Genomic DNA, 22,052 nt, shown 5'->3' on the forward strand with positions numbered 1-22,052 from the left:
AGCGGGGCCCCAGGCGCCTGGGGAAAACCCGGCCTCAGCAATCTTCCTTCACAAAATACCGGCCCGCGGGGTGACTGATCACCGCCCCGAGGTCAACCGGAGGCACACCGGCCAGAACGAAGTCTAGTCCGCTGCCCAGGGACAAATTGAAGAAGTCGCTACGCCGCCGAGGGATTGTTACGCGCCTCCGAAGGATCCACCTTACGACGATCCTGCGTTAAAATATCGCGCGAGCTTGCAAGCTTGCTCTCGATTGGTTGGCGCACCCCTACAGAAAGGGGTGCCGCATCGATTCCGCTATTGAGCGAATCTAGCGAGACTCTCTCTGGTCGTCCGTCGAGTCCAAACGTTAAAGTTTTGAGCTCCGCGATAACCACCCCGAATCGGGTATCCGTTTGATCGAGTGGCACCCGTTTGACCACGTTAATATTGACCACGGTCCCGATTGACCACGTTGAATTTGACCACGTTGATATTGACCACGTTGCGATTGACCACGTTTCCGATTGACCATGGTCCCGATTGACCACCGTCCCAATTGACCACGGTTTCGATTGACCACGGTTCCTATTGACCACCGTCCCGATTGACTATGGTCCCGATTGGCTACCGTCCCAATTGACCACGGTCCCAATTGACCATTGTTTTGATTGACCACGGTTCCGATTGACCACAGTCCTGATTGACCACATTGAGACTGACCACGTTGAGATTGACCACATTGCGTTTGACTACGTTAACATTGACCACGTTGCGAATGAGCACGGTCCCGATTAACCACGGTCCCGATTGACCACCGTCCCGATTGACCACCGTCCCGATCGACCACCGTCCCGATTGACCACTGTTTCGATTGACCACGGTCTCGTTTGACTACATTGAAATTGACAATATTGAATGCGATCTTGTTATCGCTGCATTTAATAGTATTTGTTATTTTTTCCCGAGCAATAAATTGATATAGTCGATACTGCATTATGTCACATTTTTCTCGTTTATATACAGCTTTCATATTTTACATATTGCAGTAATTTACGTTAGTATAAGAGGTTAGGAAAAATGTCATATCATGATATCAGCAATGTGCAATGCAGTGGTACGGAATTATATCCGACATTGTCATTTTATGATGAATTTATTAGAATTATAATTTGTTAATAAATTTCTTAAACTAAATATACAGTAGTAAATAAAAATGCTCGAACAACAATGTTATTAACTTAATCAATAACAGAATAAATTGTAAACCATATTGTTCGAGCTGGTTATAGTGTTATCCCCGCTAAAAAAGTTCAATTTTTGTATAAAAAGTACTTTTCTAGTTCCTATCTTTAAGCGAAAAGTTCTATTTTTTTCTGAAAAAAGAGAAAGATGTATCTACGTTCTTTATATTAATTTTATTATTTGAGGCAATTGCGTTACAATTTATATTATGATAGTATAAGCGCTTTCTATTTACACTTAAGTGAGCTGAGTTACTCAGTTACGTGAATACTTTAGGCTGAGAATAATCATAAGACGTCAATTTTTTAGTGAGTAAAAAAAATTTACCTGATTATTTTGGTGACAAAGCTATCGCATAACAATACAAGTTTCTAATCTCACTTTTAATAGTACAGTAGAAAGGACATGGTCTCGATTGCGAATAAAAATTCATTGAATCTCACTCTCCATCAGCATTAAAAGGAACGTGCGTTCAACTGACGTCACAAGTGAGAATTAACTGAGTTTTGATGTAAATAAAAAGCTATTTATGTGTCTTAAGTAAAATTGCACAATATATAGGACCCGGATTTATGATTTATTTGTGGTTATCGAATACATATTAGATATTAAGGTAAATATTAAGATAGATATTAAGAGAGAGAGAGATAGTGGAAAATGTAATCTGCTTTACTTGACATGCAGAAGTCTCCCGCCTGACTTTATCGCTAAGTTTATATTTATGAGTGCAAGCAACATGGCTTAATAATACGAAAGGATATCAAATCTTTTTAAATACGTTTTTTATACTTCACACATTAAAAAATATATTTTTAGGCAGTGTTGCACTTACAAAAGTTATCACATTTCAATTTTGTAATTGCTTCATTTTACATAACATTACGTACATCTAATTTTATTGCCTCAAAAATTACAAAATACGTTTTTAGATAACTTAAGAATACTGAGAATACTAACGAAGGAATTAAACAGAACTAAACAGAATTAAACAAAACTACTGTTTCCGTCGAATAAACTTAAATCGGTCGCTTACTTATTTTCATTTGGCAGTACGCATAAAAAAATCTGTTCCATTATTGATATTGATACACATTGTTATTTTTTATAGTTATAAATTTTAATATCACGCTCAAATGCACAGCCATATTAAATATACATTTAATACTAAGCAAAGAATTGAACAGAACTACTATTTCCGTCGAATAAATTTAAATCTGTTGCTTACTTATAAAATACATTCGGCAGCACGCATAAAAAATCTATTCCATTATTGATACACATACATTCACTCCATTCGCGTTGCTTGCACTTTTTGTACTCAGAATCTTCGCTTTCTCTCTCTCCAACGGCCGAATATATATTTATCTCATTTCAAGTGCAAAATGTTTGGGGATTTAAGCAACGCAAACAAACCTATTGTGTTATTTTTTGTAGTTATAGAAATGAATAAGTATCACGTTCAAATGTACAGCCATATTGGATATACATTTAAGCAAGGAATTACACAAAACTGAACGGATCTAAACAGAATTAAACAGAACTTTTGTTTAGATACGTTCAGTTTTGTTTAATTCCTTGCTTAAATGTATATCCAATATGACTGTACATTTGAACGTGATACTTATTCATTTCTATAAACTACAAAAAATAACACAATGTACGTGAGTAGTCTGAAAAGTTTTGAGCCTCAAACATTATTTTTTCGGTCAAATTCGGTCAAATAATCTCCTTTTAAGTCGATAGGCTTAAAACTTTTTGGACTACCTTCGTATGTGTATCAATAATGGAATAGATTTTTTAATAGATTTTTTATGCATGCTGCCAAATGTATTTTATAAGTAAGCGACAGATTTATAAGTTTATTCGACGGAAACAGTAGTTCTGTTTAATTCCTTGCTTAGTATTAAATGTATATTCAATATGGCTGTGCATTTGAGCGTGATACTATTAATATCTATAACTATTCTGTTCTGTTTAGTTCTCTTCAGTTCTGTTTAATTCCTTCTTTAATATTCTCAGTATTCTTTATTAAGTTATCCAAAAATGTATTTTGTAGTTTTTGATGTAATAAAATTAGACGTACGTAATATGTAATGTAATATGAAGCGATTACAAAATTGACAATGTGATAACTTTTGTACGTGCAATACTGTCCAAAAATATATATTCTTTCAATGTGTGAAGTACACAAAATGCATTTAAAAAGATTTAATATCCTTTTGTACTATTTAGCCATGTCGTTTGCGCTCGTAAATATAAACTTAGCGATAAAGTCATGTAGGAGATTCTGCATGTTAAGTAAGGCATATATTACATATTTGATAATAACAAATATATCATAAATACGAGTTTTATTGCGCAATTATACCTAAGAAAACACATTTTAACGTAATTGCCTGAGATAACACATTTTAAAAGTAAAACATGCATCTTTCCCTTTTATCAAAAAAATAAAACATTTCACAACTTTTTCGCTTCAAGATAAGAACTACAAAAATGCTTTTTGTACGAAAGTTGGGTTTCTTTAGCAGAAGTAACGCTAACCAGCACGAACAATATGGTTTGTTGATTGATTTGAATTATTAATCAATTATTACTAGATACTGACTTCTGCTGAGCTTATAATCGGAGGTATACTTATATATTTTCATTTATTATATTTCTAGATGGAGATATTAGAAGGAAAACAAAATGGATTTCAAATTGTGTTTATAACTATTATACTTATTGTAAAGACAATAGATATGATCATATTTATCATAATAATAAGAGAAATAGGATCGTAACGATATACAATCAATTAGAATTAAAAGCCATGCGATCCAAGCCTAGGTTTTTGACAGCCTTATATTAGTTTTTGTATGCATATATATCTATATATATGAGACATTTTCTGTCAAATCAGACACCCTCCTGTCCAAAAATTGGTGTCATCTGGAAAATTTATTCGGAGCTTATTTTATAGCTATACACATGGTGGAAGAACACAGGTGTGCTCATGCGCATATATTTCTAACAGCCAATAAGAAATTGATGCCAGATACCTCCATCTTGCCGTTGTACAGTTTGAATTTGGCGTTATGTCATTAATGTCAGAGCCTCCGCACAAGACTTTCGTGTGGTAACGTAGTGTAACGCCGAAACGTGGGTCAACGCACAAGAAACGTATCGGTTACAGCGTTATACGTCAATACGTTTCTTGTGCGTTGATCTACGTTACGTTACCATAGGAAAGTTTTGTGCGGAGACTTTAACCGATACGTTTCTTGTGCGTTGATCCACGTTTATAAGTTACGCTACGCTATCATACGAGAGTCTTGTGCGAGGCTGCGGTCCACTTGACGCTACAAATGCTTCGAAGCATTCCTCTTCTATTTTCTTTCAATGAAAAAAGAAGGAGAAGAAGAACGCTCCAAAGTATTTGTAGCGTCAAGTGGACCGCAGTCTTACTTATTTATTTTTATGTTTTACTTATTTATTTTTGTGTTTAATTTATATATAAGAAGAACAATCGTTGAAGAATAAATCAATTTGAAAAATATATGAGATTAATATTGCATACGTATATGATATAATTACAAAGTATATAAAAACATATACATGTAATGGGTACTTATTTTTAATGTTAGTAATTTTTCTCATTTTTCTTGTTTTCTTCCTTTTATATGCGTCACTTTTTTACTCATATGTCACAAAGTCACTTGGTACAACCTTAAATGTTTTGAAACTGCCACTTAAAAATGACTGCATCTGGCATCTGCGCAGAACCGTATGAAATTCATCACGAGTATGAGCACACCTGTGTTCTTCCACCATGGCTATACATATGTAGTTTTATTTGAGCTGTGGCCCTTTGAAAAATCAACATGGCGGACCCCAATATGGTGGCCGAAGTCTGCGGGTAACGAAGTATGTACGACAAATAAAATCGTTACTTGGAAGTTATAAAACAGTGTCGACTGTCATAGAAATATGTGTTAATGGGTTTATTTAGTAGTTAGCATTGAATCCATGGAAAAAAATAAATTTTTTTAAATTAATAGATTGTATGTCATAAAAGATTGTAGGGACACGAAATTTTTTATTTTTCAAAAGGCCACAGCTTAAATAAAACTACATATGTATAGCTATAAAATGAGCCCCGAATGAATTTTCCAGGTAACCCCAATTTTTGGAAAAGAGGTGTCTGATTTGACAGAGAATGCCCCATATACATATAAATGCGTGTCGTGGGTCGTGAGTCGTAGAAAATGGACCAATCACAATCGAATTTGAGGAGAATAATCGACTGTAATTGGTCAATTTTTACGATTCACGACTTTACGATTTGCATTGTAGACCTAGCATAAGTTCCATTGAAATTTAATCAATCAGAATAAAGGAAACTAACTTCAAGTTTAGTGAACTTTGCTCTAATTAGTCAAATTTTAATCCAATCTCAATCCCAATTCGTAATCTGATCACGGCTTAACGCGAATCGCATAACCAATCAAAGACGTTCCGCGTTTTCTGTTACGCGGAACTGAATGTCTTTAATGCTAGGTCTACAATGGGAGTCGCAAAGTCGCGAGTCGCAGAATTGACAGTCGATTATTTTCCTCAAATTCGATTGTGATTGGTCAATTCTTGCGACTCACGACTTTACGACTCGCAGACCTAGCATTAGATGTCACAGTTGATTGGTTACGCAAATATTTATTACGTAAATTTTGTCACGATGAAATCAGAATATCACGTAACATACGCGATACGTATAGGTTGGAGTCCCATGGCAGGTATTTTCCGCGTAACGCGTAACCGCGTAACCAATCACAAGCGTTTCGCATTTTCTGTTACGCATATGCACGCTTCTTATTGCTTACGCGGTTAAGGTCTATTCAGACAAACTTGCATAGGTGCATAACCATATGCATAAAGAAACGGATTGGTCTACTTCCATATGCACATGCATATGGACCAATCAATTCTCTTATGCTTATGTTTATGCGCTATGCAAGTTTGTCTGGATTAACCTTTACGCGGAAAATACCTGCTATGGGACTCCAGCCTTAGGCTGAAGTCACATAGCATGTATTTTCCGCGTTACGCGTAACCGCGTAACCAATTAGAAGCGTTTTGCATTTTCGGTTACGCATATTCGCTTTTGATTAGTTACGCGGTTACACGTTACGCAAAAAATATCAGTCCATGTGACCGCACCATTAAGCTGGTTTCACATGGGGCGTAACTTGCGTCAGCCAATTAAATTGTCGCATACGCGTATAGTAGCTGAGACAATTTGATTGGCTGACGCAAGTTACGCATATGCAATTTACGCTGTAACCGAACGGAGGAGTGATATTCCCTCTGATTTAGATTTAGGTGTCACCGACACGGTTGCCACTCGATTTTAACCCCCAAAACGAGAAAGGATAACGCTAGATATTAGAATTTTCCCAACCTTTTGACGCCTCGCTGATTCCTCTTTCCTTGTTTCTGTTTCAGGTCGCCCCGTTGCCGCTGGATCTTGGATCGTCGATGGACCAAGCACCTCGGACCTCTTCTGGACTGCAGCTGTGCACCGCTGACTGTGTCTCTGGATCTGCGCTGGACCGACTTAGGATCTCCCCGAACGGACTTGGGATCGCCCACAGGTAAGTATCAGGATCAGGGTTGGGATTACGTGCACAATAGAATTCGATCAGTCGATTTCTAATGCGTTTCTGTTCTACAGTTTTCTTGGTTCATGCTTGTTATTTATCATAGGATTTTTCTCGTCCGATTGAATATAACTAGATTGAAAGTGACGTAAATAATATCGGCCGATGTTGGCCGATGACAAAAAGGCACGCGGTTTTCAGCTTAACATGTTAATAATATTGTCGCGAGTAATGCGACTATAAATACGCACTGGTCCTACCCCGAAAACGCGAAAAGCCGAGTCTATTTTAACAGATTAGAGCAAGTTCCGGAATCGGCGGTGCTTGTCGATCCTTTACAAACGTCGGCGAGTTATCGCCCAACGCCCCGGCTGCCCTCGGCTCTCGGCTCTGCGAAAGAGTCGATAGCGCGAACTCGCGCCGAACGCTGAACGCCGCTAACCGCTTTGCGACTTGCGTCTCCGCGGTAAGTTCTCCTGAGATCTCCGTCGCGTCGCGTTGCCCTTAACCTCTCTCTCGGTCCACAGTCCACGTGCACAGTTAGCGCCGATAGCCGATAGCGATGTCGAACGTATGAACATTGGTAAGGCTCGCTTCGACCGAAATCCGATCTCGCGTACGATTATGCGAATACATTACGGTATCGTTAACGACGTTAATAACGTTACGCGATTGTCGCCAACGATGATTTGTACTTTGTACCAGTAGGCGTGGTATTCTCTTTTCTTTTTCTTTTTTTTAACGATGACTTGGAAAACTTTTGAATTTTAGAGATATATTTTCCCGAGGTATCTCTTATTAATTTATGTATGGATTATTCTGTAAAAACTTTTGTGGGAATATTCATTTTTATATTAGGACGTTTATATTTAAATCCCTGAAGCTTGATTTACAAAAATTCTTGAAATTTCACTAAGAATCTGTGCTTATGTAACATTTTTTAAAATGTTTAAAATAAAATACACGTTTAATTGTTACTTTAAAAGACTGGTAGAATTTCAGAAAAATTAAAACCATATAAGAATATGCATTATATACATTAAAATAAAATTTTATATTTAGGTGCTCCCAGTTCTGGCTGCGTTAGGAACGATAGATGTTATAGGAGTAGCATTTAAAATATATAAATTTTGGAGTAAGAAGAAGAAAAAGTCTGCGCCGATACTGCTGGTTGATCCAGTAGTTATTAAGTATATTCTACCTCTAATCCAAAAAGACATAATAAGTCACGATACTTAGGAACTTCAGATTTTGATTACCAACGTCAAATCATGTCCTGGGCCTGCCAATTGGTCAGCATATACATTTAACAGCAAAGATTGGAGAGGAGGTTGTAATACGTTCATATACGCCTGTTTCAAGCAACGATGATCAAGGCTACGTTGATCTCGTCATCAAGGTAAATAAAATGGCAATATAGAATTGGCGATAATGAAAGAAAGTATGCTTTAATCGTGCGTGATTTATAGGTATACTTCAAAAATGTGCATCCAAAGTTTCCTGAAAGAGGAAAATTGTCTCAATACTTGAAAAACATAAAAATAGGGGATACCATCGACTTTAGAGGTAGACTGATTTACAAAGGACAAGGAAAAGTAACTATAAAACTTCTTAGGAAGGAACCACCCGTGGAATATAACGTTAAAAAGGCACGTACATTCGAGAGAGAAAGAGAGAGAGAAAGAGAGAGAGAGAGAGAGAGAGAGAGAGAGAGAGAGAGAGAGAGAGAGAGAATAACTTCTTTTATCGGCAGAAATGCAATTAGTAACCCTAAAAATAAACTGTGGATTACTTGAATCGGAATTTCGTTAAAGTGACCCTTTCTATGTTTCGTGAAAAGTACTTCTCGTGCTTCATTACTAATAGTATTACTAATAAGGTGAAAAAATGTTCTATTGTGCGTTATCATCAATATCCGCTTGAATAAAAAAAAATTATTTTTAATAATAGCTTAATTTTGTTTGATTTTGCAATAGATGTTGCCAGTGTTCATATTTCAACAACATCTGCTTGAATTGGAAGAAGTTGATGCAAAAATTCGATCATATATTAATGAACGACGATTTCTAAGAGCTCGAAGTGACATATTTGGACTATATGATCAACATTTCATTGATTTATTCCGATTGACGAAGGACATGGTGTATTATTTACTTCAACGACTAACGCCATATATAAGTGGCCAAGAAAATCCGATGGCAATTCTACCCGATCTCAAAATATTTGCAACATTAACATTCTTAGCAACAGGAACGTACCAACGGCCAATTGGACAAAATTTTCTATTTCCAATGGCGCAATCAACGATATCAATATGTGTTGCAGAAATATCAGATCTAATCTGCACACATTTAGCAGAAGAGTGGATAGTGTTCCCAACAGTTGCAGCTGACATACAACGTAAAAAGGCAAGATTTTTCGAGGCAACTATGTTTCCTAACACAATTGGTGCTGTAGATTGCACACATATAGCCATGATTGCTCCATCAGAGGAGGAGTATAATTATTTAAATCGCAAAGGCTTTCACTCCAAAAATGTGCAAATTGTACGTATGTTTATAATAGAATATTTTTCTCTATAAAATGTTATTCTATATATATATATATATATATATATACATATATATATATATTTATTTATTTATTTATTTGTATTATAGATCTGCGATTACGATTTAAGAATAACGAATGTCAACGCGCGATATGCTGGGGCTACTCATGATGCATATATTTAGAGAAACTCAGCTATCAATGCAGAAATGCAACGTAGATATATTGAAGGTGTGAACTGTTTCCGTTATGAATGTTGGCGCTTTATCTATTTTGTTCAATAGTATATTTTGGCTTCTTTTGTAGGGGACAGCAACACATGGTGCATTGCAGATTCAGGATACCCGCAGCAACCTTGGCTAATGATACCCATTACAAATGCGTTGCCCAACACACCAGAAGGCCGTTATACCGCAGCTCTTGTTCGAACTCGATCTTGCATTGAAAGATGCATTGGTGTACTCAAAGGACGATTTCGATGTATTCTCGGAGAGAGGATGCTGCATTACACACCTAGAGTTGTAGCGCGTATTATTATTGCATGTGTAATCTTGCACAATATTTGCACGGAGGGACGACTACCAATTAATCAGTACGTTAATGAAGAAGTAGAGACTTATCCCTATAATGCCGATGCTATGCAGAATGAAAACATAGATCTTTCAGGTCCATTGGCGAGAAGGCGACTCATAGAAACATATTTTACGGACAATGTTTAAGTACAACAATAGTTAATAGTACGAAAGATATGCTAAAAAGAGTTTATAGTGACACATGCAAGTTTTCTGAATATTGTTTTATTATAAAAATGTATTTTTACTTTACATATAATACTATTTTGTACTATAATTAACAAGTATCCTCTTTATTTTTAACTGAGAAACTAGTAATAGCTGCAATACTCTTCTTCAAATATTTCTTAAAACTTATTTTGCACTTTAATCACATCTCTCTCTCTCTCTCTCTCTCTCTTAACGGAAATATATGAAATATATAATATATAAAATATATTTAGGATTGAGTATGTTGAGTTTGAACTTGAAATACAGAGCAGCACATGCACTGTTCGGACTAAACTTAATTGTGAAAGAAAGAAAACTACTAAACCAGTAAGAATATCTAAAAGCGGTGAACGAAATATCTGGAATATGCAGTTTTTTATTTTACTCCTGTCCATTGCTTTTTCCATCATTTACGAAAATTAAAAAGAAAATAAATTTTAGATCTAGACAAAATATAACTTAAAATTTGCGCATTACTTCGTATTCCTATTATAAAAACAGTTTCTATCACAAGGATATGGTATGTACTTTCTCATTAATCTTAATAAAAACTTAATATATAGCACTTTTTTGGTAATAATTATATCACAATCATGATTTTGTGATTAATGGATAAATCTATTTCTGATTAAGTAAAAGTTATTCCTTGCCCCCGACAAAATCCGAGTAGAATGAAAAAAAAATTTTTCAAATCTATGGCAATTCTTCCAATATTGCTATCAATGCTTTTGAGAACATCTAGAGTATTGTTGTTCATTCTTTCGATCTGACACGATAACTCAATTTTTTTCTTACGGCTACTAGTTACATTTGGTGAACGGACATTAGTTGTATTCTCCTTAGTTATATTCTCGTTCATTTCATCAATGGAGTAGTTATCAATGTCTTCGTACTTCCTCTTTTGTACATTTTCGGTGTTCGATTTTTGTTGTGTCAAGGTAACTGTTTCTAAGCTTGCATTCATGTTTTTTCGTGTCTTCTGCATTGGATTGTTCTAAAATTATAGTCATTATTATAAATTTGTCCCAATTTTATCCGTGATTAGATCAATTTTAGATGTGCGTACCCTCTAAAGAATATGAGTGTTTGAATATTATTCAAGTCTAATAAGTTGAATAATTCTACGTTTAAACTAATTCGATGTATGAGCTTTGATGTATACTAAAGAGCATACTTGTTTTGGAAGACCATATTCCTGTACTCCTTCATCACCATTAAGTGCCGTCTGGCCCATTAATTGAAGAAGACGCAACTCAATATCGGATAGCAATAATCCACAGCTAGGACCACCACCGGTACCAGTTTGGCTCTGGCGAATAATTGAATGCTTCTTCTTTGTATTTGATTTCCAATCATTGAATGACTATAACAATAAACAAAATATATACGTTATACAGATTGTAATTGTCAAAGTAGAACATATTGCTTATTTATTGACGTACTTTTTTCCATTCAGTAACTGTTTTTGAACCCTTTCCAAGTGAATTGAGAAGTATGGTGAGAATATCCCATTTCTGGCGTAACATTTCACGTCCTCTAGGTCCAAGTAGCTGGTTTGTAACAATTTCATTGTTTTCTTCTGCATACTCCACCAAAGTCGCCCAATGATCCTCTGTTACTCTCATTGTTGTACTGTCAAACAATGCACACAATACAAAGATTTTTTTGTCAGTTATGCGTCGTCTACAATAGCAGTCGTACGATACGATCTTAGAGTCGTATTGATGGTCACGTAAGAGCCAAAGCACACAACATGGCGTAGCGATATACGACGGTCGTAGTCCTCAACCTGACAAATCACGATATGCCAAAGCTTGTGCGTTACTTACGTCCACGACTACGACTGTCATATGTGCTTTGGCCCTAACCAATTTCATTGGCGCAATACGACTATCGATATAACTCTACGATCGTATCCAACGACTTTATGACTATTGTAGACAATGCATTAAACAAAATATAAGTGCAAAATATAGAATGAGTTTTTTTAAAATAAAATAACCTTTTTATATAATCACGAATTTATGTACTCACGTAATCTCCAAACAAACGAATAAGCCTGATGAATCCTTAAAATAATAATTTTGACTTTTTCTTAAATAGTTCTCGGTTCCCGTAAAGACAAAGCAAGCTCGATACGGCCAATGTCCGAATACCGAATATGGTTTGTGCTGACACTCGCGCGTTCTGCAAGTCTCCCAGACCATAGATTAGTCATGTATGAAGAATGGTATCTGATGGCGTATTCCTTCTCGAATACGATCCCCCAGACCATAGATTAGTCATGTATGAAGAATGGTATCTGATGGCGTATTCCTTCTCGAATACGAATTCGATCGGTGCACGTAATCCCTCTCCAGGTAAGTATGTCTTTTAGGTAGGTTACCCGCACACGAATAAATTTGAGTACTCTGATTTTTTTTAGCAAATAAAATATCATCTATTTTATTTTAATTCAGGTTGTACAAATTTCGCGTGACCGACTTAAGACTTAACGCGTCTACCGCGGGATATGTTACGCAGAGTCTAAGTGTTGATCGTAAGGTTCTCAAGACCGAATCGACTGTACTTGTTGAAGCTCTAGCGCGGAATCCTCGATGCTTGGGCTTCGCTTGGGCTTCCGACTTCGGAGCTGCCTCCCCACTTCGGCGTGGCTCCGCCTCTTCACATCTGTTGCACACCTGTTCGCCTTACAATGCCAGGTGCCGTACATCGCTTCCGCGTTCCTTTGAGGCAGATGTTGCCTCAAACAAAAGGCCTATTGTGTCTTATTATTCGCCTTCCTATTATTCGGGATACTGGCTCTCGCAATAACAAGTTTTTCATCTTTCTCGAACATTCCTTCGAGAATCTACCCGGTGTCCCATTTCCATTAATTCGTGATTAATTATTTGTTCGTCTGAATTCTATCCTTAGTTTTCGCGGTAGAGATGGGACCCCGCGTTTACAATTGATTACTTATAGCTAACGCTTTGCTCGCTGTTTCGTGAAGCCTCGTGGTACGGCCACTGGTCACTTGTCGCATACATTGGTCTATTGTTCTGTATGGGCTCGTTTACTTAGCCCGCGACGGTTGTATTATCGTTCCGATTTTACCGCTCCGGCTTTTACTCCGTGCAATCCGTTTACCATTTTCCTTGGTAACTCGATTTCGCGAGTTCCACATTGCTCCTATCGGTTGCCGATGTCCACGGTGTTTTCGCGGCCTACTTATCCCTATGTCGTCTTTAATTTGTCCTGCGATCTCGTGGTTCGCGTGGTTCTCTTACCATCCCGCATGGTAAGGCGATCTCGATACCTATTAGTTCGCTATGTTATCTCTTCGCGGTAATCCTCTTTTTGAGGTGTTCTAATTACCCTCGCGTCATAACTTTATTGCTCGCGTCGTTTATTTACCCGATGTGCTTACCATCGCCCGTGGTAAGCCGATTTTCGTTTTCGCACACTTTGTCGGATTTTTGTTGGTGGCTTTACGTTATTATTCATCTCCGTGATTCGCCCGCGTTATTTTTGTCCCGATTCGCTCGGTGGTTCGGCTTATTTAGTTACCCCCTAGTTCGTGTGAACGCGTCTTTACCGCGCGCCAGTGGCTCTCATCCCCTTCAAGGGTTATCTAGGTGAGTCTCCCCGCTCTTCTTAACTTATCGGTTTTGTGTTCGCTGGGTACTCGGGACAAATTACACTTAGAGCTTTATTTAATCAAAACAACATTAAACTCTTTATTGAATGCAATTAAACCTTTTTTCTCGTTTGGACGAGTTTCCGTAAACTTAAACCATAATTGTCGTCCACGCAACGCAAATAAAAGTACAGGAAAACAAAACGCAACTCTGAATGTCTCTAATATAAGAAATATACTTTCTTGTGCCTAGTCTTTTGACACTTAATCTACTATCTTTTAATCCTTAAGCCTATTTATTCTATTATCTACATTTTTACGCATATGGCGCCTCAAATGGTCGCCCCGCGTCGCATGGCGCTCAATCGCTCCGCCATCGTTGCTACGTTCAACTTTGCCGCCCGGACTACACGCCGCTGGGCCTGTATGATCTCAGGGCTGGCTCGCACATCATTGTCTTCGGGTGGTGATGCCGGTCTGTACCCCTTTTCTCTCTGATCGTATTTCACCAAGGGGTGTGGCAACACTACATCCCCCATGATCCTGGGTTGTCTCTTTGTGTCGTCGTTGGTCGTCGCCAATGCAGCTGCCGGCTGCAACGCTCCATGTGAAACCAGCCTAAAACTCAAGCAGTAAACAAATCAGCCAATCACAGCCAAGAACTTAAGGCACGGCCCTAAGGGTTGGTTTATAATTGCCGTAACCGTTGATTTAAGCCGTAATCTTTAAGAAATTGAACAATCACAGTCGATTATTCTTCTCACATTCGACTGTGATTAGTCAATTACTGCTTTTCTATGTGCCACGGCCTTAAAAGTCTGGCAACTGAGTGAACTCACATGTATTGGCTTTGGAATAAAATGGCGAGAGCCAATAGAATTATTCTAAGCTTTAGGTTAAGGCCAGTTAAGGCATAAGTTCGTGCATACGACGATACGACCCACTCATGCCCCACCATGTTCCTAATCACTCCAACGCACTCCAAAAACTTATAAGCCATTTTATTATTCAGCTTAAAGGCCATTGCACGTAACAAAGTTTTAGTCATAATCGTAAGGCCGTAAGAAAATAGAGCAATCACACTTGACTATTCTTTAAGCGCGAAGAGAATAATCGACTATGATTGGTATATTTTCTTACAGCCTTACGATTATGACTAAAACTTCGTTACGTGCAATGGTCTTAAGGCCATCGCGCACAAAATGCATAGCTTAGCATAAGCGTAGCGTAAGACCGTTAACCAATGAGCATCCAGCATAAAGTCGCCATATTAATTTACATAAGATGCTCATTGGTTCAGCGGTCTTATGCTATGCTTATGCAACCTATGGAATTTTGTGTGCGATGGCCATTATAAGCGGGGAGCACATACTTCTGCACAACGGATAATGCGTAAGCATAACAAAATTGATTAGTCTATTTCCTTATGCACATGTGTATGGACCAATCAATTTTCTTATTGATTGATATATACTGCTTTATTCTGCATCTTTGCTTGCCTTGCACATCATTGTTGTGACAGATTGCCTAACCTCTCGTAAAATTATTGTGTTGTAAATACTGTGATATTACTTATATCTCAGTGGTTGTACATACATAATAATGTATATCCTTCCTCTCGCAGGATTTGGACAAAATCAATTATGGCCAGACTCTGTATAGAGGGTCCGTAAACATGTTAAATTGACGGAATAAAATCATTGCATCGCAGTCGTTGTGACAATTTAATTAAACGCCCGTCACGCCGTAACGAAGCGTCGTTGACCCATGGTTTCTATACTTAAAGTTGGTGTATTTATTCCTTCTTTCATTACACAAATTTACGAAATTTAGTTTTTCTGCACCCTGTATATATATCTCAGGAACTGCTTAATATTGTAACTCGTGCTCAATTGTGGTCAATCGGGACGGTGGTCAATCGGGACCGTGGTCAATCAGGACGGTGATCAATCGGGACCGTGGCCAATATCAACGTGATTAATCGGGACCGTGGTCAATATCAACGTGGTCAATCGGGACGGTGGTCAATCGGGACAGTGGTCAATCGGGACGGTGGTCAATTGGGACGGTAGTCAATCGGGACGGTGGTCAATCGAGACGGTGGTCAATCACAACGTGGTCAATCGCAACGTGGTCAATTGCAACGTGTTCAATATTAACGTGGTCAATCGGGACCGTGGTAAATATTAACGTGGTCAAACGGGACGTTCCCGTTTGATCCTGCGACGACCGATAGCACGAGGTGATGGCGAAGAGCCCGAGAGGAAGGCATCGCATCGGTGAGGTTACCCGCAAGTAATATTGAGATGTAAAGCCATGACGCCGCCTTTTGGTGCGCGCTCTCGTCCGGGAAAAACGTGTGTAATATCGCGACGCGTACGGTCCTTTGAGACCGAGTATCGAATGGCGATCGTCAGCGAGAGCGAAGGGCCTCGGGATGGTATCGTGGCCGCGGACTTGAGATAAAAACGTGATAGCGAGCCTCTGGAGATCGCGATAGATTCGTGGCGAAATCCTGTAATGCGATTCCGTTTCGTGTAATGTCCGCGCTCGTGGTTGCGTCTCGCGCCTTCTGTGTTCCCGGCGTATCAAATTACCAAATATTGCTCCTGTTGGAAATGTCGTATGAGTCGGCACATCAATCGCGTTAATCGGCCGTTTGTGAGAAGCTAATTGCCTTAGAAAATAGTGCATGTTAGGATAGTTATGTTCGGATGCGTTGTTCGGTGATTGCGTGTGAGAAGTAGTCGTGCTAGCGGGAGAGCGTATTCGCCTGATTTACTCCATTCTCGCGATAGGCTCAGTGCCGTCGTGATTGCGTGTTATTATTGCTCGCGGTAATTCCGCATAGTTTTCCCCGCGTTCGTTCCAGAATTCTGCGCTATTTTGAGTATCCCGGTGTATCATTCTGCGCGTTACGAAAATCACTGAAGACAGAGTATTGTATTCCCCCAAATAACTTGCGTTAGGTTTAAGATAATTGACGACAGAATTCTCATGCGACTCTATACGTGGCGTTCACGCGCTCCGAGCGTGACGTACCATCCTCTCGCGATCTTTCCGGCGAGACCATATGTTTTATTTTCATGATTATTTCGCGTTTATTGTCGATGTTTCATATTAATTATCAGTTTCATTTAATTGTATTTCTTGGAGCTAATCACCGCGCCTTCCGCGCGTTGACGATACAATACCGTAATACTCCGTTCCTTTCTGGCGTCCGCGCTACCGCTAATTTTGTTGTTTCCTTTCTGACGCTCGCGCGATTAATTGTTTGATTTGTCTGATTGACTGAAGCCAAACCGGCCTTTATTGTTTCACCCGCGAATTACTAAAGAATAAATGTTATTTTTGATTTGTTAATTGCTTGAGTTCGTGGCCTTATTATGGTGTGTCACCCCGCCGAATATTGCGCCGCCCTTTATCACCCCCGCCCCAGCTCTTAGGTCGAGCTAGCTGATTCCTCGCACATCTGCACGTTTCGTCTTGTGTCTCGTCTTGGTTTTTTAGTTTCGCGGACGCGAATTCACGCGTCTGGCGCCCAACAGCAAATTTGTTTCGCGGAAGTGTCGGAGGTGCGAGGAAATCGTCGGAGAGGCCTGACACCTTTCTCTCCTCGTCCCCTTTTGATCCGGCACACGTCCCGGCGCTGTCCGGGAGTGCAAAAAGCTGTGACATCACATATAATTATATATATAGATCGACATTAGATATAATTAGATATATTTTAAATAATTCCTCGCTTAAATGCATCTTTATAAATAACAAGATTATTATGTCTTTCTTGGTACACACGATCAAATTTAAAAAACTCGAAATGTTTGCAAACTACAAATGTATTTTCGGTTTAATAATCTTTTTATCTTATAAATACTTTATTTTCCTTATCTCTATTTCTGTCTAATTATCTTTTTCTTTATTTCCTTCACCTAACGTTTAAAGAATTTTTTCGCCGCAAAATAAATGTCGCTCTTCTCTCTTTCTCTTTCCTTCTTTTTTTGTCTTTCTCTTTCTCTGTTAGTAAAGAAACATAAATTTTTAAATTCGGTTCTAACGTATAAATACTAAACAATTAACACATTTATTAAAATATAGTTTTTTTAGTAATATATTATTATATGTACGCATATTATAACCAAGAGATCGAGAGATCGCAAGTACAATAATGCAACAGTACGAGAGAATGAGCAAACGAGAGAACGAGAAAGCGAGAGAGAGATGTACAAATTCATTCTGTTAACTTCGTTAAACAAAAATGCTTAGGGCCAATTTCACCAACCACAATTAGCTTAACCGTCGCGTCGGTTAAAGTTAACAGGGCGGCCAACTTTTCATACTACCTCATGATACTTAACCTCAGATTTCAGTTCAGTGGGTTATCATCTCACCCGAGGACGCTTGAAAGATCGCCCCTTCAGTGGGTTATCAGCTAAATACACACCGGAAAAAGTTAAAGGTTTTATTATATAAATATCAAAAAATAGTTTTATAATATTGTTAGAAAAAATAAAAAACAAAATTCGCCAAACACAAAATATCGTGGCACACCTAGACATCGCATTCAACGTATTATTACACCTGGACACCGAAAACTACGGAGCGCACTATGTGGACCTCGTCATCGGCAACGTGGGACACCTAGACATCAAATTCAACGTATTAGTAAACCTGGACACCAAAAACTATGGAGCGCACTATCTGGAACCCATCATCGGCAACCTGGAACACGTGGACATCAAATTCAAGATATTAATACACCTGGACACCGAAAACTATGGAGCGCACTATGTGGACCTCGTTATCGGCAACCTGGGACACCTAGACATCGAATTCAAGCTTGATTCATAAGAATCGACTTAAAAATTTCCTAGCGGCAGAATTAAAATTATGTCATGACATAATAAAAATTCGTTAAATTAAAATTATGTCTAGACATAATAAAAATTGGACGAATAATAGTAACCTTTCGAAAGTAGAGGTTTTAAGCTTGAAATTTAAATTTTATTTATGTTTAGCAAAGTTACAGCTGCTCGAATATTGCCTATTTTTAAAGATAAATTTAGTGTTTTTTCAATTTTTGTGAGAAATTAACTCAAATGGCTTAACTCAAAATCTAAGCAACCATGGATGCAATCAATTTTTTGATAAAGCAACCTAATACGGTTGGATTGTGAATTAAATAAGCGAAAGCTTTAAAAATTAGGTGCTTGCGTGATTATGCTCTCAAAATTATCCCGAGACATTGTACTTTAAGAAAATATCACGATTTGAATTTAGTGCTAGCTGCATAGCGTTGAAATTAATTTATTAACTCATGTAGCGCGCGCGCAGCGCTCTGTGATTCGTTATAGAATCGTCAAAGAATTAGCTGCTTCCGTGTTTTTGGTCCCAAAATAATCCTGAGGCATTGTACTGTTACGCCCGTGCTGGACACTGAGTAGAGAAGTCGCGGAAAGCTGTGAAGCGCGCTCCTTGACAACGGGAGTTTGTTGATGGATTTATTGATTTTCGGTCTGGCGGATTTTTGGAATTTGCACGCGTTCTGTTTTACGAGCTTGGAATAAACGCATTTCTTAAGTTCTTTTGAGTTCTCTTTCCTTTTGCAAGTTCCGCGAAATACGTGCGCGAGTGTGGAGTGCGCGATAGTGTTACGGCGGCGAGCTTACTCGACGAGCGTAACAGTACTTTAAGAAAATATCACGATTCGAATTTAGTGCTAGCTGCATAGCGTTGAAATTAATTAATTTATCCATGGAGCGCGGCGCGCTTTGAATCGTGATTAAAGTACAATGCCTCAGGATTATTTTGGGACCAAAAACACGTGATATTTAAAATACAATCTCTCAGGATTATTTCGGTACCATAATCACGCGAGCATTTAATTTTTTGACGATTCTGTAACAAATTACAGAGCGCTGTGCGCGCGCCCCATTAATTAATTAATTCATTTCAACGCTATGCAGCTAGCACTAAATTCAAATCGTGATATTCTTTTAAATTACAATGTCTGAGAATTATATTTTAATACTATAATCATGCGAGCAACTAATTCGTAGACGATCAAGTGACGGAACTTAGTACTCAGCGCCAATGGCTGGTCTAAGTTAATTATCATAATTGTTTTTTATTGTTAGCAATAAACTCAGATTTGGGAATATTTTGATAATATATATTTTCGATCATTTTAGTAACGAATATATTCATGCAGCAAGTTTTTTAAGTGTTTGTGTCGACCGCGACGGTACTGTGTTTGTTTGAGATCGCAAACGTAGCATCGCGACAAAGTAGCATCGCGTTCGGCTGCATGTCAGCACATGCACGCTGGCAATAAATTTCGTTCTCACATTTTATAAGGTGAAAGTGACTAATGTTCGCGTAAAATTGTCGCATGAAAATTGGCAAGGAAACATTCGGTATAGCATGGATCTTTCGAGATTAGCTTTCCAGAAACTTTATCATTGCCATCAATAATAAAGTCAAACAACAACGCTAGAACAAAGGAACGATCCATGTTATACACAAAGCACACGAAAACAGGTGACGACCCCGTCGGGTCGCCACGTGAAATCGGTGACGTCGGCTTCATGACGCGGGCCTCCGACGGCCAATCACCCTCCCGAAATTCTGGGAAATCTGCAGGGAGGGAGTTTCGCCTCGGAGGCGTTAAAAGGACCGTCGCCGCGCCGCGGAAACGATTTCGCTTGCAGATCATAGAAAACCCGCTTTCGCACTCCGCTTTGCACACCGCTGTTCCGCGTTTCGAACGTTTTCGCCGCATCGCTAACCGTTGCTTCTGTGCGCGCTCCACGGCTTCCTTTGAAAAAGGGAAAAAACTGTATAGACCTGTACATATTAGACATTATTAAATATATTCGTTTATTTAGCTATTCGATACTTGTGCCTTGTTTTTGTGGTCGTCTCGTTACCTCGCGCTATCTCGCGCAACCGCGTGCTCTCGAACAGTGTTCAATATATAGTGGTATATTTAAATAAATGGTATAATCTGTCAATATTTTATCGTTATTTTAGAGCATTTAAGGGGGGAGGGTCAAGTAAATGGCCGTTTTTTCCCGAATTTTTTTTAAACAGATGGAAATATTTATTAAATCAAAACAAAGTACATCATAATATTTATGATTTAAGGTATATTATAAAATTTTTGTTGTCGAAAAATTTCAAAATGGCGGCGTTGCAGCTGCTTGAAGTCGGCTCTTCGGATTTGCGTCGTGCAACGCGCACAGGTGCTCTAATTAACTGAAATAAATAACCAAAGTTTTTTTGTTAAAATGCGTTCATATGCTTTGCATGAACCCGAATTTAAAAAAAAATTAAAAATTAAAAATTCAGAACTATTTTGAAAAAAAACGATACCTTTAACTTTTTCTTCAAAATGGTCTTAAATTTTTAATTTTTATTTTTTTTTAAATTGAAGTTCATGCAAAGCATATGAACGCATTTTAACAAAAAACTTTGGTTTTATTATTTCAGTTGATTAGAGAGACCTGAGCGTTGCATGGCGCAAATCCGAGAAGAGCAGCCGCTGCGCCATTTCGAAATTATCAATATAAAAAAATTTTATAATATATCTTAAATCATGAATAGTATGATGTACTTTGTTCCGATTTAATAAATCTTTCCATCTGTTTAAAAAAAATTCGGAAAAAATACGGCCGTTTAGTTGACCCTTCCCCCTTAATTAACATTTAATTAGCACTAAATTATAGTGTACTTGTTTTTTATGTAGGACCATTTTCTGATATGGGGGGGGGTTCAGCTTAATGGCAAGCTGGACCCCCACATTTTTTACGCGATTTTCTGCTAAACGGTTCGAGCACCAAAATTCGGATTAAGGCACTTAATTAGCACCTAAATAGCACTAAATTTTTTACCTAGTGCGAACTTGATTTGCGCTGGTGGGGGGTTCAGCTTAATAGAGGTCCATTTCTGCGCTCGCCGCAGTGACTAACTCTTAAAATGCATTCTGCGCTCGCCGCAATGACTACTGTCAAAATGCATTCTGCGCTTAGCGCTGTTTATAATGTGCAAATAAAATATACGCTCGCTTATCTATCTGAATTAGTGTCATCTTGTGTACTGTGTTCATACAAGAATTCGTACAAATGGAGTAAATTGCTACCTATATGTGCACATGGGTGCATTTATATTTTACCGTTTAGAGTAGGTACAAAATATCTATTCTCTAATGGGTAGATATATGATTGCAACCCGTCTGTAATA

At 38.2% G+C, this 22,052-nt stretch overlaps 2 protein-coding genes and 2 long non-coding RNA genes across 4 annotated transcripts in view; 2 read left to right on the forward strand and 2 right to left on the reverse strand.

Annotated features, from left to right (window-relative positions):
- Positions 1-6,856, reverse strand: part of LOC143905665 (uncharacterized) — a 24,223-nt gene extending 17,367 nt beyond the window's left edge. The window contains exon 1 of the long non-coding RNA XR_013259284.1: positions 6,665-6,856. This is a non-coding gene — a long non-coding RNA (uncharacterized LOC143905665). The remainder of the gene's footprint in view (positions 1-6,664) is intronic.
- Positions 1-22,052, forward strand: part of LOC143905661 (uncharacterized) — a 256,879-nt gene that overhangs the window by 15,380 nt on the left and 219,447 nt on the right. The window lies entirely within an intron of this gene.
- On the forward strand, positions 7,029-10,760 carry LOC143905670 (uncharacterized). The gene is given in 8 exon segments (XM_077421225.1): positions 7,029-7,049; positions 7,159-7,329; positions 7,926-8,099; positions 8,101-8,262; positions 8,333-8,512; positions 8,840-9,409; positions 9,720-10,005; positions 10,080-10,760. Coding segments are annotated over 7 exon segments (1,335 nt in total). The 3' UTR covers positions 9,777-10,005; positions 10,080-10,760.
- LOC143905658 (uncharacterized) lies at positions 10,554-12,417 on the reverse strand. The gene is made up of 4 exons (XM_077421217.1): positions 12,230-12,417; positions 11,638-11,827; positions 11,370-11,558; positions 10,554-11,189 (listed from the first exon to the last, which is right to left on the reverse strand). Exons 1-4 carry the CDS (start codon positions 12,400-12,402, stop codon positions 10,824-10,826), a joined length of 918 nt encoding a protein of 305 aa, XP_077277343.1. The 5' UTR covers positions 12,403-12,417; the 3' UTR covers positions 10,554-10,823.

The sequence above is a fragment of the Temnothorax americanus genome, unplaced genomic scaffold, assembly GCF_048541705.1.
Source record: "Temnothorax americanus isolate GAGA-0224 unplaced genomic scaffold, ASM4854170v1 Scaffold65, whole genome shotgun sequence".
NCBI lineage: Eukaryota > Metazoa > Arthropoda > Insecta > Hymenoptera > Formicidae > Temnothorax > Temnothorax americanus.